This window comes from Diceros bicornis, chromosome 28 (genome assembly GCF_020826845.1).
Source record: "Diceros bicornis minor isolate mBicDic1 chromosome 28, mDicBic1.mat.cur, whole genome shotgun sequence".
Lineage (NCBI taxonomy): Eukaryota > Metazoa > Chordata > Mammalia > Perissodactyla > Rhinocerotidae > Diceros > Diceros bicornis.
This window is the reverse complement of record NC_080767.1, coordinates 41,603,990-41,618,685: the sequence shown is the minus strand read 5'-3', so window position 1 is coordinate 41,618,685 and position 14,696 is coordinate 41,603,990. Positions and strand designations below refer to the sequence as shown.

At 58.3% G+C, this 14,696-nt stretch overlaps 1 protein-coding gene across 3 annotated transcripts in view; it reads right to left on the bottom strand.

The window, feature by feature from the left end:
* Positions 1-1,096: 1,096 nt before the first annotated feature.
* The window catches only part of COL5A1 (collagen type V alpha 1 chain), a 171,967-nt gene continuing 158,367 nt past the window's right edge, over positions 1,097-14,696 (bottom strand). For all 3 annotated transcript variants that reach the window (XM_058524443.1, XM_058524444.1, XM_058524445.1), the window contains 2 exons: positions 11,092-11,325; positions 1,097-3,736 (listed from right to left, as the gene is read on the bottom strand). In XM_058524443.1, coding sequence (XP_058380426.1) covers positions 3,590-3,736; positions 11,092-11,325 — 381 coding nt within the window. In that variant the 3' untranslated portion in view covers positions 1,097-3,589. The remainder of the gene's footprint in view (positions 3,737-11,091; positions 11,326-14,696) is intronic.

Genomic DNA, 14,696 nt, shown 5'->3' with positions numbered 1-14,696 from the left:
TGGCGGGGACGCACAAGAGGGAACCACTGCTTCAGAGTGGAAGAGGCACGCATCACATCTGCTCAGGCTCATTGGCTGGGATGAGCCCCACGCCCCACCCAGTCCCACAAGGGGCCTGGAAGCACCATCCCCCTATGCGGCTGGACAGTAGAGAGAACATGCCTCCCCAGGGTGCCAACTGCCCAGGGTGAGAGTGAGCCCCACACACCGTCAGCATCTGGACGCCCAAGAGTAGTGGAAACTCCTCCAGGAAGCCTCTCCGGCTGGCGCCTGACCACGTCCTAATGCACCCCAGGGAACAACTCTGTCCGCAGGCAGGCCGGCTGCCACTGCTTCCCAGGGAAGTGTTCCCTGGGAGGACGGCCCAGGCGATGCCTTCCTTCCTGTCTCTGTGACCACTGCCAGGGATTGACAGCTTCCACTGTCCTGTTATTGGGTTCACACATGGGCTCACTGCAGGCTGATAAATAAACGGCAAGCAATAGAACATATTGGAGCATATGAGGAAGCCGTTTGTAAAACTAATTCGGCCTGACTTTGTTTTTCCAAAAGGGGCCTGTAGCCTCAGAACATTCATTGTGCATCTGCTTTAAGCAATTAACATGTCCCAAAGACAAGAACAAATGTCCGTAAGATAAGGATGCATCTTCCCCCACACTGGCATTTCCTTAAGGATAAGCATTTCTCCCTGGGCTAGGATTTGATTGCTGCGTTCATCCTGTGACCACCCAGCTCGAGACAACAGACCTGCCACCAGTCGCACCCATGGAGACAGCAGACCTGCTACCTGCTGTGTCCATCAATCGCTGTGCCGCTGGGGTAATCTGGCAGGGCAATCTCGTGACTATTGTAAAAGGGACATTGCAATCCTATGTGATACATGCTCTTTGACGGTACATAAACGCTCTGTTCACTCCACTTCTTTCGTGCCCTTCCTTCCTTGGGGAAGGAAGGCCCCGGGCTATATCGTCCTCAAATTTGGCTCATAATAAACTCATCCCAATTTTTGATTTATAGATTGATTATGGATTATTTGCGTCGACAAGGGGAAGGCCCTGGTCACACTTAAGAAGACAGCCAATCACATCTGTTCACGGTGGAAACAGTAAACTCGATTTATTGAAAAACTATTACAATTATTCCTCTGTTTACACAGGTTTAAAATATTTTAAAACACCCTTTCCTGCGCATTACAGTTAAAACTTAGGAATATGTCTATTGGATTTTTGGGAAATGTACAAGAGGTCATCCGACATTCTCTTTTAAAGGGCCTAATGTCCTAGAATCTTTTTACTACAGGTTTTCTATTTACAGTTTTCTTTTTCTTTTCTTTCCACATGTGTCCAATTATATATATTAGGAGGAAAAAAATAAAATTACGCCAAAAGAATTTCTGCAAATATAAGAAGTAATTTTATTGCAATATACCGTAGCTAAGTGGTTTGGGGAGAACGGGACACGTTTTGACTTCAGTACAAATTGCAACAGCTTTGAGGGGACCAACGGAGAAAGAAGACAGAAGAGGAGGAGAACTCAGAGGGGTGAGAATCAAAACAGAATCACATGACCTAGACAAAACCCACAGGGCACCGGGGCATCCTCGGATATGGCTTTTCTTTCGAAGAGATGAAGGTTAAAGTCGTTGGCACACGCTGGCATCCTGGTTGGAGAGAATCTCGAAGCCAGACTTTCTTTGGCAAGAACAAGACGTAGTTTCCACGGGAATGAGGGAAATCCTTGTGGGTGGTGTTGCTCCTGGGTTGCTTTGCTGTGGTTTCCTGAGCTGGAACCACGTTCCGACGGGGTGGGGTGGGTGGAGGGCAGCACCAGTACTGTGACTTGTCACAGCTCCTCCCGAGGGCCCTGGGGACCCAACTTGCTTCTCCCGTCGTGGAAGGAAAGGGCATCGCACCAGGGCAGCTTTTCACAGTAAAGGGTTGGCCTTTCCTTGTTGGCCCCTCGGTTCCTCCGCCCACAGAGGGCAGCCCCTTGCCCTCGCTCAAGGAGAAGGAACAATTCCCAGATGGAGCCAGGCCGGCCCCGAGCTCCAGGGTGGCTGAGACCCGAGCCCAGGATGTTTGCAGATGGAAATCCAAATTGTTTACATGGGAAAGAAGCGCTGCTGGTAGCCTCCGAGAGACTCCGAGTTCATTGCACATTTCTCTGTCTGCTGAGGCCACGTCCAAGGCAGCCCAGCACACGCGGCCTCAGTTCAGTTCTTGGAACAAACACAGAAATTAGCACCACAAACATTCAGCCACCGAATACAACCTGCCATTGTTACACCATGGACAACGCGGGAAGCGTCTTTGTACTTTGTGTGTGTGTGTTTTCAAATCACAGAAGGGCAACCTAATACTGGTGATGGGCTTTGAGGCGGCCGCACCGCAATCTAGGGGTGCAAGAGCGAGCGGGCCGGTGGGAAGGAAGGCGACGTGCATTTATCTTAACGTCCTTGGCAAAAACCTGGATCGAGAAAGGTGGGAGAATGAGGCACGGCCAGGTACCCCCAGTGTCGCCTTCAAGGAGATCTTAAAACAGATAGCACCACAAAAGAGAAATGTAAAAATAAGCACCAATTTTCATTTAATTATCATCTACAGAAAATGCGGGGTCCCTGCCCTGGACATTCTCCCATCAGGCGCTGCAGGAAGACAAATGGAAAAAGGAAGCAATTAAAATTAATTTAAGCCTGCGTTTTCATCTAAGTGCATGTAGAAAAGGCAAAGTACAAAATCCTTTTTTCCCTCCCCATTAAAAAAATAATATCCAGAGCTAATCAAAAAGTTGTCTGTAAAGGGGCACTGGCGCTTGCTTTTTAAGTGGCGGCGTGAATTCTTGCTGCCCTGGGTAAATTTCCAATTTGCTGCATGTTCTCCACCACGGTGGGGTGGGGCTCCCCCTTTCGAGGCAGAACTGGACTGCACCCCAGAGTGGACGCCATGGCCCATTCTCCCGGTGGGCCTGAGGCTGGGTTTACATGCATGATTGAAAGTCAGGGACACTGAACATTTATGACAATACAATACAAATATTTACTTAAAACTGACAAAAACAAAAGCACCTTGAATCCATCGGAAAGGCACAAGCAGAATGACATTTGGCCTGTGAATGGATCATGTTGAGAACGAGGCCCTGGCAGGGTGGATGACGTTTACAAGGCTAGCCTCAGAACATTTTTTTGAAGGTCAGGGGAAACACACATCTTCAAGTTGAACTGAAAAAAAAAAGTGATCTCCAAGTACTGCAGCCCCACCCCCGGCCCCTCGAACTCTCCATGAACGCGACGGGCAAGCTCGGGGCCAAGAAGGGCGGCCCCGTTCCTCCCCTGTGGAGTGCGGCGTAGACGGAACGGAACGGGGCGGCATTCGGGGCGGAGCTGCTGCGGGGCGTCTAGGTCACGTGATTCGGCTCCGGGTGGGGGACACGACTCGTTCCCTTTGCTCTCTCTGGGTTGGGGGTCTGGCACGGCGCGGTGCCGAGGCGCAGACGAGGGCGGGGGAGGGACGAGGGGCCTTCACTGTCCAGGACACCCACAGACGGCGTGCTGAGGTCACGAGGTTGCTCTTGGGGGCCGGGTTCGCGGCTCCTAGCCCAGGAAGCAAGCCGGCCCCACTTCAAATCCGAATTTCTGTGACGCTTCTCCGAAGTCGTTGAACATTATGTCCACGATGGGTACTTGCTCCACCTTGGGGGTGTCGATCTCCACCACGGTCTTCTGATACCCTTTCCTTGTCTGGGAAGGGGAGAGAGGGGACATCGGTAAGAACGGGGGGGGGGGGGGGGGGGGGGGGGGCGGGGCCTCTCAGGATAACCGATCACCAAGCGCACCCCACCCAGCGTGTGACGAGCCACGGAGGCCACGGGTTGGCCCCCGTTCCTTTGGGCCGGTGGGAGGAGATGTGCCAGACCAGAGCAGCCAGCTCCTCCCCACGACGTCCCATTTCATCCTCCCACAGGGGCTGAGACAGAGCGGCCGCAGCCCACTGGAGCCCACTCCCCGCCGCCAGCTGGGACACCTCCTATCTCACCACAGGGATTTGCCCAAAGAAGCCCCGCCAGGACCGTGGGCTCCACTGCAAGGTCCAAATCGGGGCTCCTTGTGCAAAAATTAAGAATTCCAAGATAGCACCGCTGTTGCCGGCCTGCCCTTGGCAATCAGCAGGCGGGATCACACTCAGAAGTAAGAGGGTTCCATGTTCACAAGTGCGAGAAGAGGGCGGAACCCTACACCACCTACTCCACAGGAGTCCTGGGTAAACTGAGGCACAGAGGGCCAGGGATAGCACAGGGAAGAACGTCGCATTTCGCGCTCAGCTCAACCCTGGGGGCAGGACGCAAGCCCCACCTTACTGACTAGGGGAGTGAGTCTCAGAAAGGTGACAGAACTGTCCCAGGAGAGGTGTCCTTGTGCCCCTGCCAGGCCATGTCTCCCAGAATATGGGGAGTGAAGGTGCAAGACTGCCCTGGTCTGGAAAGCCCCCCAACCTTGGCTCTGAGCGGTCAGGACACTTGTGAGGCTAAATCGGCCCCGCCCTCCCACCAACTGCCCCCAAGACGGGGGTCTCTGATGTCGGCGATCGTGAACGGTCATAGACGCCCACCTGCCCACCTGTCCTGGACAAGCGGCTCTCTCCCCTTCACCAGAGGCCAGAGCTGCACCCTCAGCTGGATCTGGCCCCGGGGAGGGTCTCCCTCCCCCACCCAATCCCTGGTAACGGGAGGATGGAGGGAGGAGGGCAGCACCTCTCGGGGCCTCCTGCCCTCCTGCAGAGTGGGGTCAGAGCACCCCTCTTGGGGACCTGGATGATCCATGAAGCACCTGGAACTGTGCCCGGCACGCGAGAAGCATTCGGTAAGCTGAGTTTCAATGAAGCAACTTCCACTCTCTGGGTGGCTGTCTCCACAGCGGCCCCAGGACCCCACCTCGGGTATCACACTGGAGTGACCCCCTGCCGCACCGCCCAGGGTCGTGACCAACAGGAGTCAGCAGAAGGGTGCTGTGTCACTTCCGAGATTAAGTTACGATGCAGCTTCCGTCTTGGCCCCCCCCAGCCCTCTCTCTCTAGGATCACTCCTCCGGGGAAGTCACCTCTGGAGAGGCCAGGAGGTGAGGAAGAGCCTCAAGAATGTGGCACTGAAGCAGACCTTCCAGCCCCAGGCTGGCCCTCGGATGACAGCAGCCTGGCTGCCTCACGACACCCTGTTGGGGACTAAACGTTTGTGTCCCCAAATCCAGACGATGAGGTCTCACCCCCAATGGGAGGGTCTTGGGAGGTGGGGCCTTCAGGAGGCTATTAGGTTGTGAGGGTGGAGCCTCGAGGACAGCATCAATGTCCTATAGGAAGCGGCTGGAAAGCCAGCTCTCTCTCTGCGCCGTGTGGGGACAGAGCGAGAAGTCGGAGAGGGCCCCCCAAGAACCCGCCGGGCCGGCAGCCTCATCTCGGACGTCCAGCCTTCAGAACTGTCAGAAATAAATGTCTGTTGTCAATAAGCCACCCGTTCGTCATAGCAGCCCAAGCTGACGGGGACAGACCCCAGGCCAGAACCCCGGATCACAGCCACGCCCAGAAACCGAGCGAGACAACCAGTCTTTGTTGATTTAAGATGCTAAATTTGGGGGGTGATTTGTCACAAGCAATAGATAACTGATACACTCTCTGCAGCTCAGCCTTCTCAGCTGGAAGACGGGCACCCCAGCTTCAGAAACTGAGTACCCCAGTCCTTCCGCGGGGCCTGCCACGGAGGAGCACCTGACGGCCGAGCTGTGTTACGTATCCACTGTGTGAGTTTCTGATTTTCCCATATCCCACAGACTTCCATCCTCCCCACATCCCTGCCTTAATAACACCTTCCTCCCGCCTGCAGCTGGATCATGCTGGATTTATTTTAAAGCCGGGATCGGCACTTCAGAGCAAATTTGAGTCCCCTAGGGAGCTGGTTAGCATGAGCCGGCTCCGGCCCCGTCCCAGGGATGGAGATGCAGGAGGCCCAGGGTGGGCCTGGGAATCTGCATTTGTTTAAGGCACCTCATAGCCGCAGCCATCCTTTGAGAGACACTGTCATAGGGCGGCCAGGAACTTGAGGGCACAGATGCTGATGGTGTAAAACAATGTGGCCGAGGCCTGGCCGAACACAGCTGGGATGGCTACATCCTGTACGTCGGCCGGGAGGGGTGGCCACAGCTCTCCACTTCCAGGGAGGAGGGTAGGGACCACTTGCACCCTCGTAGCTGCTGGGAAGGATTGGTGGGAAGCAGCGACTGGACTCAGAATCCCCAAAGATGGTGGCCACCCACGTCCTTTGGGCGTGAAGCCCTGGGAGGCAGCTGACCCCTCCCCCCTCCCCCGGCCAGGCCAGCAAGGCGGAGCCAGAGACCACCTCTCCCTGCCTCTCTGGGCCTCTGCCCCCTCACCGGGTCTGACCACTGCACAGGAGGGACTCAAATGTGACGCCCACCTGACCTTCGCTGGGCCGCTGGAAGGTGGCGCTGTCACGAGGGGCTGTGTGACCTCACCTACAGGCGGCCTGAGCCTTCCCGGGCCAGCGAGCTGACCAGCTGACCTCTCCTCCCCACGAGGAGGGCCTTCCAGGGGCCAGCGTACGCCTCTCTTCCTCACCCAGGGGACGGCAGCGTTTGCTGAGCTGGCAGGGTGATTTATCCTGGATTTATGGGGCCCCACCGCTCCAATTATCAGAGCGCTTAGAGGGGGCGCATGTAAGCAGGCCGCCGTGCATGCAACTGCTCCGTTACCCTGTTATTCCTGAGGCATAAATAACCATTACGGGCTAGCAATGGCCCCCGGGGGTGCATGAAGCTGCACAAGCAACGCGATTTATGTAGCGTGGCTCCTTGGGCCTCCTGCGCGGTGATTTGTGCCTCTCCACAGGGCCGGGCCCCACTCAGCGGCCCCGGCCATCAGGCTACACGGCCACGCGATGCCCCCGTCAGAATCCCAATTTCTGTGGCCCTTCTGACAATATGAATCAAGCAGGCCTCCCCACGGTGAGGCAGGCCATGCGTTTTCGGGGGGGGGGGGCGGTGTCAGGGCCTCCTGCATAATTACACAGCAGGGCTGTGACTTTTCAAATCGTGGCTCAGCTTTTTGGGGGTTTGGGGTGAGCAGAGCACTGGCCCCTCCAGGCCGGCCTCACCACACGCTGCTCCCCAGGAGCCTCTACGACCACCTCCACGTTCCGCCCGCCCTCCCCAGCCTGCCTGCACAGCCAGTTTCCTCTGTCAGCAGGGTTATTCCGTTTGGAGTCATTCTCTCTCCACTTTCTCAAAGAAAAAATCTTTTCTTTCCAGAAGGAAAACTGTCTGGGGAGGGAGCTGCCTCTCCTTCCCTGGCCCAGCATCCGTCTGGATATTCCCATGATGCTGTCTTGTCACTGCATCTGGAGCTGCCCAGAGGACCGTCGCGGAGCTCAGAAACGGCCAGGTGGGGACGGGGCACTCTTCTCCTTATAGCGTGGGGGCGGCTAACTAAACGTGCATTGGTGTTTTTCTAAAGGAGAAGATCATGGTTTGGATTGCCACTGCATTTGCAGCTCATCTTCGGCACTCCTGGCCAGAGGCTCCTCCCGGCCAGCAGGCTGGCTTCTCGGGATCTGCCGGGGAGAGGGAGGAGGCAGGCCCTGCCAGGCCCTCAGCGGGGGAGGCTGTTGGGGCTCCCTCAGATCGCTGTCCTTTCTGTAGGATGGCAGGCCTCCACCGCGGGCGATTTTGTCCTCCAGGGGACACGGGGCATTGTCTGGAGGTGTCTTTGGTTGTCACAACTGGGTGGGGGATGCTACTGGCATCTAGTGGGTCGAGGCCAGAGATGCTGCTCAACATCTTACAATACACAGGACGGCCCCCCCCACCCCCCACCCCCACACTGAAGAATCATCTGGCCCCAAAGGCTTGAGCAACTCTGGTCTAGAACCAGGTTTCCTCCGAGTGACTTAAGGAAGCAGAACCAGGAACCACAGGCGACAGATCTTAGCTCAATTCTCAGAAGAGTTTCCTACCACTGAGACTTTGCAACCATGACCTAGGCTGTCTCAGTAGGTAGTGAGCTCCCTGTCAATGGAGGCATTCAAGGCCCAGGAAGGGACCTGGGGTGGGAATTAGGAGATTCAGCTTTGCCATACCTGGAGGGCCTTGGGCAAGTCACTGGGCCTCTCTAGGCCTCAGATTTGGCATCCACAAAATAAAGTGAAGATCCAGATCAGCAGCTCTGACTCGGAAGTGGGGAGTGCGTGGGGGCTGATGATGTCCTGAAATGCCCGAGAGACCTGCCCCACCAATGGCTGTGCTGCCCCTCACGCTGACAGCACAGCCTCAACCCCAGAAGACACTGGGCCGGAGGAACAGGCTGTCTGATCGTGGAATTAAGAAAGATCTGAGCTTGACCTTGTACCGGATTCAGGCAGAGCCAGGAAGTTGGGTTCTGAACTGGATGGCATTGCTGGGAACTTCTGGGAGCTCCCAGCTTTGCTGCTGGAACGAGTAGGAGGGGGAGCTCCAAGAGAAAGCAGATGGAAGCACCTAGATCTTCCCAGGAAGCTCTTGAGAGGGGTGGCGCCTGTCTGAGCTGGATTAGGGGGCCAGGGACGGCCTGCCCTTTGACCTCTGAGGGTCCTTCATAAGATACATTTTTCCAGCATTCCCTTCCAGGGAATGTTCCCCTCTTCTGGAAAAACAGTCTGCTCTCTTTACCAGACGACACACATGCACTGGCCAACCAGAGTGTTTCCCCTTCTGCCATGGAAGCCAGGAAGCTCCAGGCCAAACTCAAGGCCCTGTCCCCCAGGTCCTGCCTCTCCTTTGTGGGATTCCTCGTCTCTCTTCACATCTCCACCTTCACTGCCTTATGCTAGTGGGCCCGTGCTGTCTAAAAAGAGTCACAGGAACTGCAAACTCGTCTAGGGCTCACGGTGGGCTGAACACAATTCTGAGCTCTTTTTACGGCTGACTGGATGTGCTCCTGGAACCACCCCATCGAGTGGGTGCTATTATCATCTTCATCTGTAGGAGGTAGAGATGGGAGGATCATTTTATTGCTGCCCCAGGACCTTCTGGAAGAAGCTTGGGGGGTGTGTCAGGAACAAGAACAGATGGCTAGGACTCCCCTGATGTGTCTGGGTCCCTTTCCTGGGGCACTGGATCCCTCTGACCTTAACTGGGGACCACTTCTGCAGATTCCCGTCAGATCTGCAGCACCGACCCACACGGATCCAGGGACACGGACACAGGAGGGCAGTAGAGTGCTCCCGGGAAGGCTGCTCCGCTGGGGGCCCTGGCCTCACCGTGCGCTGGACACACTCACCCTTAATCCCCAAAGTGGCCCTTGGGGGGTTATAACTAGATACTTTTGTGGTAAAAAGGCACGGAACTTCCCAGGGCTAAAGGGTGCAGCCCGGCTCTGGGGCGCCAGTCAGGAGAGGAGGCAAGATTCGAGCCTGGGTCCACCCGAGTCCTGCTCTCAGCGGCTCCCTGGCAGCCCCGCCCCGTGGGTTAGCACTGCCATCTCGCTGTCCTGCCTGACCGAGCCTGCTCTGCAGGACCATCGCAGGACACTCTGGCCTGGCCCAAATAGGCCAGACCTCCTCAGCAGACATTAGGGAAAACCCTCAAATCCCACCCATGCCTTGACAGGATGGGAAGGGAACGGTGACAGGGAGAGCCTGCAGCCCGCAGCAGGGACGACAACACAGAGGCAGCAGTGCTAGCTTCTCCATGCATGTAGAGGCTGCTCAGTGCTCGGGGTCGCCTCTCCCTGGGCTGGGATACACTGCGACCAGCTCTGACAAATGCCCCAGCCGCTCTGTTCAAAAAGGAGGGTGGGAGATAACTGGTGGAAGGGATCGCAGATGGTTTACTCCACCCAGAAATCCACGGGAGGGGCCCTGTCTGGAGCTGGGGCCCGGGGATATGGAGAAGCTTCCTGACCCGAGAAGACCGGCGCGGCGCCTTCCAGAGAAGGGCATCCGCGCTGCTGGCCTGCAGGGAGGCACCGCGCAGGGCCGGCCCTGGACACGGGGCAAGGGCTGGAGCCCCCACTCGCCCTGGCCCCGTGGAGCTGGCCTGGGCGGGGACCACGGGCAGGGTCTCTGGAGAACGGGTGGTGAAGAGAATGGAGGTCAGATGTCAGGATACGACAGTAAGACCCACAGGGCAGTGCTTCTTGGTGACCCCCCTACCTCCAGCTTCCAAGGGGGAAGAAGCTGGGACACGAGAGACATGCCTGAGGACTTCAACAAGACTGGGTGCCCTGTGCACGCTGCACCCTAAACATCTCCCGGACGCCAGCACACAGCTCAGACCTGTGGCCTGACCAGGGCAGACGGTAGCCCCTGCGGGGGTGCAATCTCGAGGGGCCAACCCTCGGCTAGGGGCCCAGGCACCGCTCTGGGGGGCCACACATGGGGTACAGAGGAAAGCAAGCATACAGGGGGCCAAGGGGCAGAAGGGCACACACAGCTCTAGCCTTGGCTGGCCGTGCGGCCTGAGCAAGCCTCTCGGGCCTGGATCCCTGCCTGCGAGCAGAACCGCCCCTCTCAGGGGGCAGCAAGGGGTCCAGGGAGATGACCCAGCGTGGGCCGGGGCTGTCACAGGAGTGGTATCTGTAGCAGCTGTGTCACCCCGGGTCTGCAGAGCACTTCCCAGGACAGCCTCGCTCTAGGAGCAAATCCAGGCTGGTTCCCAGCCACTCCTAGAAAAGGCTCGTCTAAGCAGAGGGAGCCTCAAAGTCCAAATTGGACCAACAAGAGGGCTTTCCTGCTCTGCCGCACGGCACACAGGGGTGGGCTCACGGACCAGGCTCCTGCCTCTCCTGCCAGGTCTCAGCTTTCCCTTCCTCACCCACAGCCCGGCGGGAACGCCCCCGGAGCTCGGGCCACGCGTGGGATTCCACGTCTCCGGCAGGCATGGGGCTGCCTGAGTCGGCCACGCTCTGCGAGTGGCCAGCCTGGGGCCCCCTCATCTGGGCCCTCCCTGCACCCTGACACGCGGCTCGGGCCTGGCACATGGCAGGTGCCCTGTGAACTCATGCCAACTGAATGAACGAAGCCCACGGGGGGCGAGCGGGCACGTGTGGCACTCACCGCGCAGCCGTCCACCAGGGCGCGGATGTAGGGGCTGTTGTCGTAGGACATCTCCTCATCGTTGGAGCCCAGGAAGCGCATGGCCTTGTCGTAGCTGCCCGTGGTGGCGTCCTGCCAGGCCACTGACTGGTAGCAGTTGTAGGTGATGTTCTGGTGCGCGGAGGCGCTCAGCAGCCGCAGGAAGGTCATCTGGACCACGCCTACGGGGTTGCCCTCCGCGTCTACGTAGGAGAGCTGCGGGGGGACGGGGGGGTGCTCAGCAGTGAAGGGACACAACGTGGCCACAAAGACCCCGGCCTCAGGGCCCGGCCTTCACAAGCTTTATCCATGTGCTGTCTCTTCTGGAGCATGAGCCACGCCAAGGGCACTGCCTGGAAACATGCCACATGCCCAGTCCCCCGAGGCCGGCAAGCACTGGCTCTCCTGGGGGGGTCTCTGGGACGGAGTAAACCATGTCTCATTTCTTTCAGGGACCTAAATAACCCTCCCACTCCTCTTTGCCTGGCTGGCGCCTACTCATCCTCCACGGCTCAGCTCATGTGCCTCCTCCTCCAGGAAGCCTGCCTGGGTTGGGTGCCCTCGCCCTCCTTGGCATGGCTCAGTGTCCGTTTTCCCTACCAGGCTGTGAGGCCCTCCAGGCCAGCACTGGACCCTTGTGTCATAGGCGCCTGGTGGGCAGCCCTCCCTGGACCATGAGCACTCTGAGGGCAGGGGCCTGGCCTGTATGTCCCTGTCATTGTGCCCAGAGGCTGGCAAAAGGAAGGTGCTCATTAGATTATGTTAATAAATGAAAACCATCTGCTGAGCACCCGTGATGTACAAGGCCCTGGCCAGGGAGCCCATGAGAATGGGAGACAGGGGGCAGAAGGGCTCGGGGGGGAGCTCGGGCCAGCTGGGAGCGAGGCATGGGGTGCCTGGCAGGCAGGAAGGCTGGCCTGAGGAAGGGTCACGGGCCATATGGCCAAGAGCCAAAGGGCTGGGGTGACCAGGGGATGGCACTCGAGAAGGGTCATTCCTGCCCCGTCCCGGGCATGGAATCCAGGGGAAAGCTAAGCAGGCCTTCCTGTGGCCTGGGGGGCTCAGCCCAGGCCATGCGGGGCATTCTGGTGACATGGCCTCACTGAAAGGCCCCTCTCTGGCCGCAAACCCAGGCAAGGCATCTGGGAAAGATGGTGCCGGGTCTTTAGTGACTTTTCCACATCGCCAGCGGGACATCCCAAAACTGGGCTATTCGGCTCAGCTGGGCGCAGGGCTGGTATGGGGCGTCCCGAAAGACGAGCCTCGGTTTCTGTGTCTCTTTTGCAAACTCCAGCTTTCTGGACAGCTGGACACCGCCAGGCACATGGACGCTTCTCAACCCCCGAGACGAGACACATCTCTCCTCCCCGCCCCGAAATCCCTCTCTGCAGGGAAGGCCGGCTCTCCTCACAAACAGACGCCCGGCTGAGCAAGGGTGGCCTGGCGTGTCTCCGTGTCGGATGATGGAGCAGACAATGTCAGGGTCCGAGACCCCACCCTGCACAGCGGCTGCTCCACCCCAAAGGGCCATCTGAACACACGAAGGTGAGTTACGCTGACATCGCCCACTTATTTCTGCACTTGTAATTAGAGAGAGCTGAAGGTGGTGGGGCCAGGCCCGGGTCCTGCCCCTTCCCACCAGGGCAGGGAGAGCACAAAGGTCCCGGCCAACTCCAACTCCCCACGCAGCGACCACAACCGTGCAGCTGGACCTTGAGGAGGAAGACGGAATACCAACCGGCAGTCTGGACCATCAGGCGCTCCTTCTGGGAGGAAGCGTGACTGACTCGAGGAGGGAGCATGCACAGGGAGAGGCCGGGGGCAGGCGCTGGACACAGAAGGACCTGAAGCCCCCAGTGCTGAGCAGGCGGCAGGAGGGCCCAGGCACGGCTGAGCCCCGCGCCCCACGCTGGAGTCCCAGAGTCCCGCCCTGAGACCCTGACCTCCGTGGGAAAGGTGCGTGCAGTATTATCGTAACGTGGTCCATCCAGGGCAGCCCTGCCCAGATAAAGGGCCTGCTTCAAGGAGGGACCTGCACCTGCGTCCTGTTCACTTACGGTATTCACGGAGTGCTAGAAATAATGCAGTGGGAAAAGCCACCAGAGGAGCTGATACTGCCCCTTGGACCGCCCCTTCACCTCCACCCTGATCGACTCTCTTCAAAATAGGAAAGAAGCAGGAGGTGGGCTCTCTGGGCCGGTGGCTGAACCGGGGTGCTCCGTAACTGACCCCTCAGAGGGAGGTGAGTGGGGGTGTGAGGGCCTGGCCGGAGAAGGGAGGGCACCGCACGGGCAGCACCCACCACGGGTGCAGAAAGGACCCCACCGCCTCGCCTGGCTCTGGGCAGCCGCACCCCTCCCTGGCTCCTTCCCGCCTGACCCCTGCGCCCCCCACCCCCGTCCCTGTCACCCAGCTCAAGCCGCCCCGGTCACTGGGTCCTCCCCCCGAGGGGGTGTCCACCTCAGGTCCTTCTGTGTGCCAGTCGCTCTTCTTTGAGGAGAGCACGAAAGAGGCGAAGGAGAGGAGACACGGCAGGAGAGGAAGGCGGCGAGGGCCTGAGGCCCACGCAGAAACACGAAAGGAAGTTTCCACAAACGCAGCAAGGTGAGTGAACCTCCAGAGTCTGCAGAGAGCCCGAGTGACTCGGAAATCAACAACACCGATGGCGTGAGATATTAATAATTAGCCACGAAGTGCCTCAAGGATTAGGAACGAGGGGTCTTCAGAGGTGCGACAGGGCAAAGGCTGGCTGGCAGCCACCACTGTGTAAGTCCCTGGGAGGAAAAGTGGCCTCTGTGCCCACTCGGGAGGCTGGGGGGCAGGGACCAATGGCGGGTGGTGGGGTCGAAAGTCATGGAATCCAAGAGCTGGCTTCCAAGTGAGAAGGACCTCCTTCAAAGGCGGCTTGGGTGAGATAACTAGATCCGAGGAAGAAAAGTGGGGCCCTAAAGGCACCAGCAACATATCCACATTCTGGAACCTGGTCCTTGAACTTGTTAGGAAGAGAGCACAAAACTTTGCACTTTGTTCCAGAAAAGGGCCTCGCTCAAACTCCTGAGATGTTTGGGGAAAAACACTCTGCCGTGCGGAGGCGGCCACTGGCCTCAAGGAAGTGACTCCAAACCAGCTCTCGGCTCCATGCCGGCTGGAAAAGCACGTTCGGTTCTTTCCAGGGAAGCTGATGTGTTTTCACTTCTGGGACGGGTTATTTCAGAGCGGCTCCCCGGAAGCTATGACGGGGACTCACGGAGCCATGTGGGATACAACTGAGAAGCCCACGGCTCGGCGGGCACTCAGAACGGGCCCTCGGCCCCTAGCACGGCATGGGGAGGGGCACAGTGCATTGGGTCCTGGAAAGAAGTCTGAACGGTTTAGGGGTCCAGGACCCACTTCATCTGACCTGCCCGCTAGAACTTAGTAATAAACCCTCCGGCTCCTGGTGCCTTGGGTCTCAATTCCCGGCAGCACCAGCTGTGGTCTGGGCGCCCTGAGCACCAGCCTCCTGTCCTAGACCTGAACAGAAAACCATCCACCTGCTCCCAGGCGGAAACGATGCCTCATCGGGGGTGGCAGGAGTAGGCCCAATG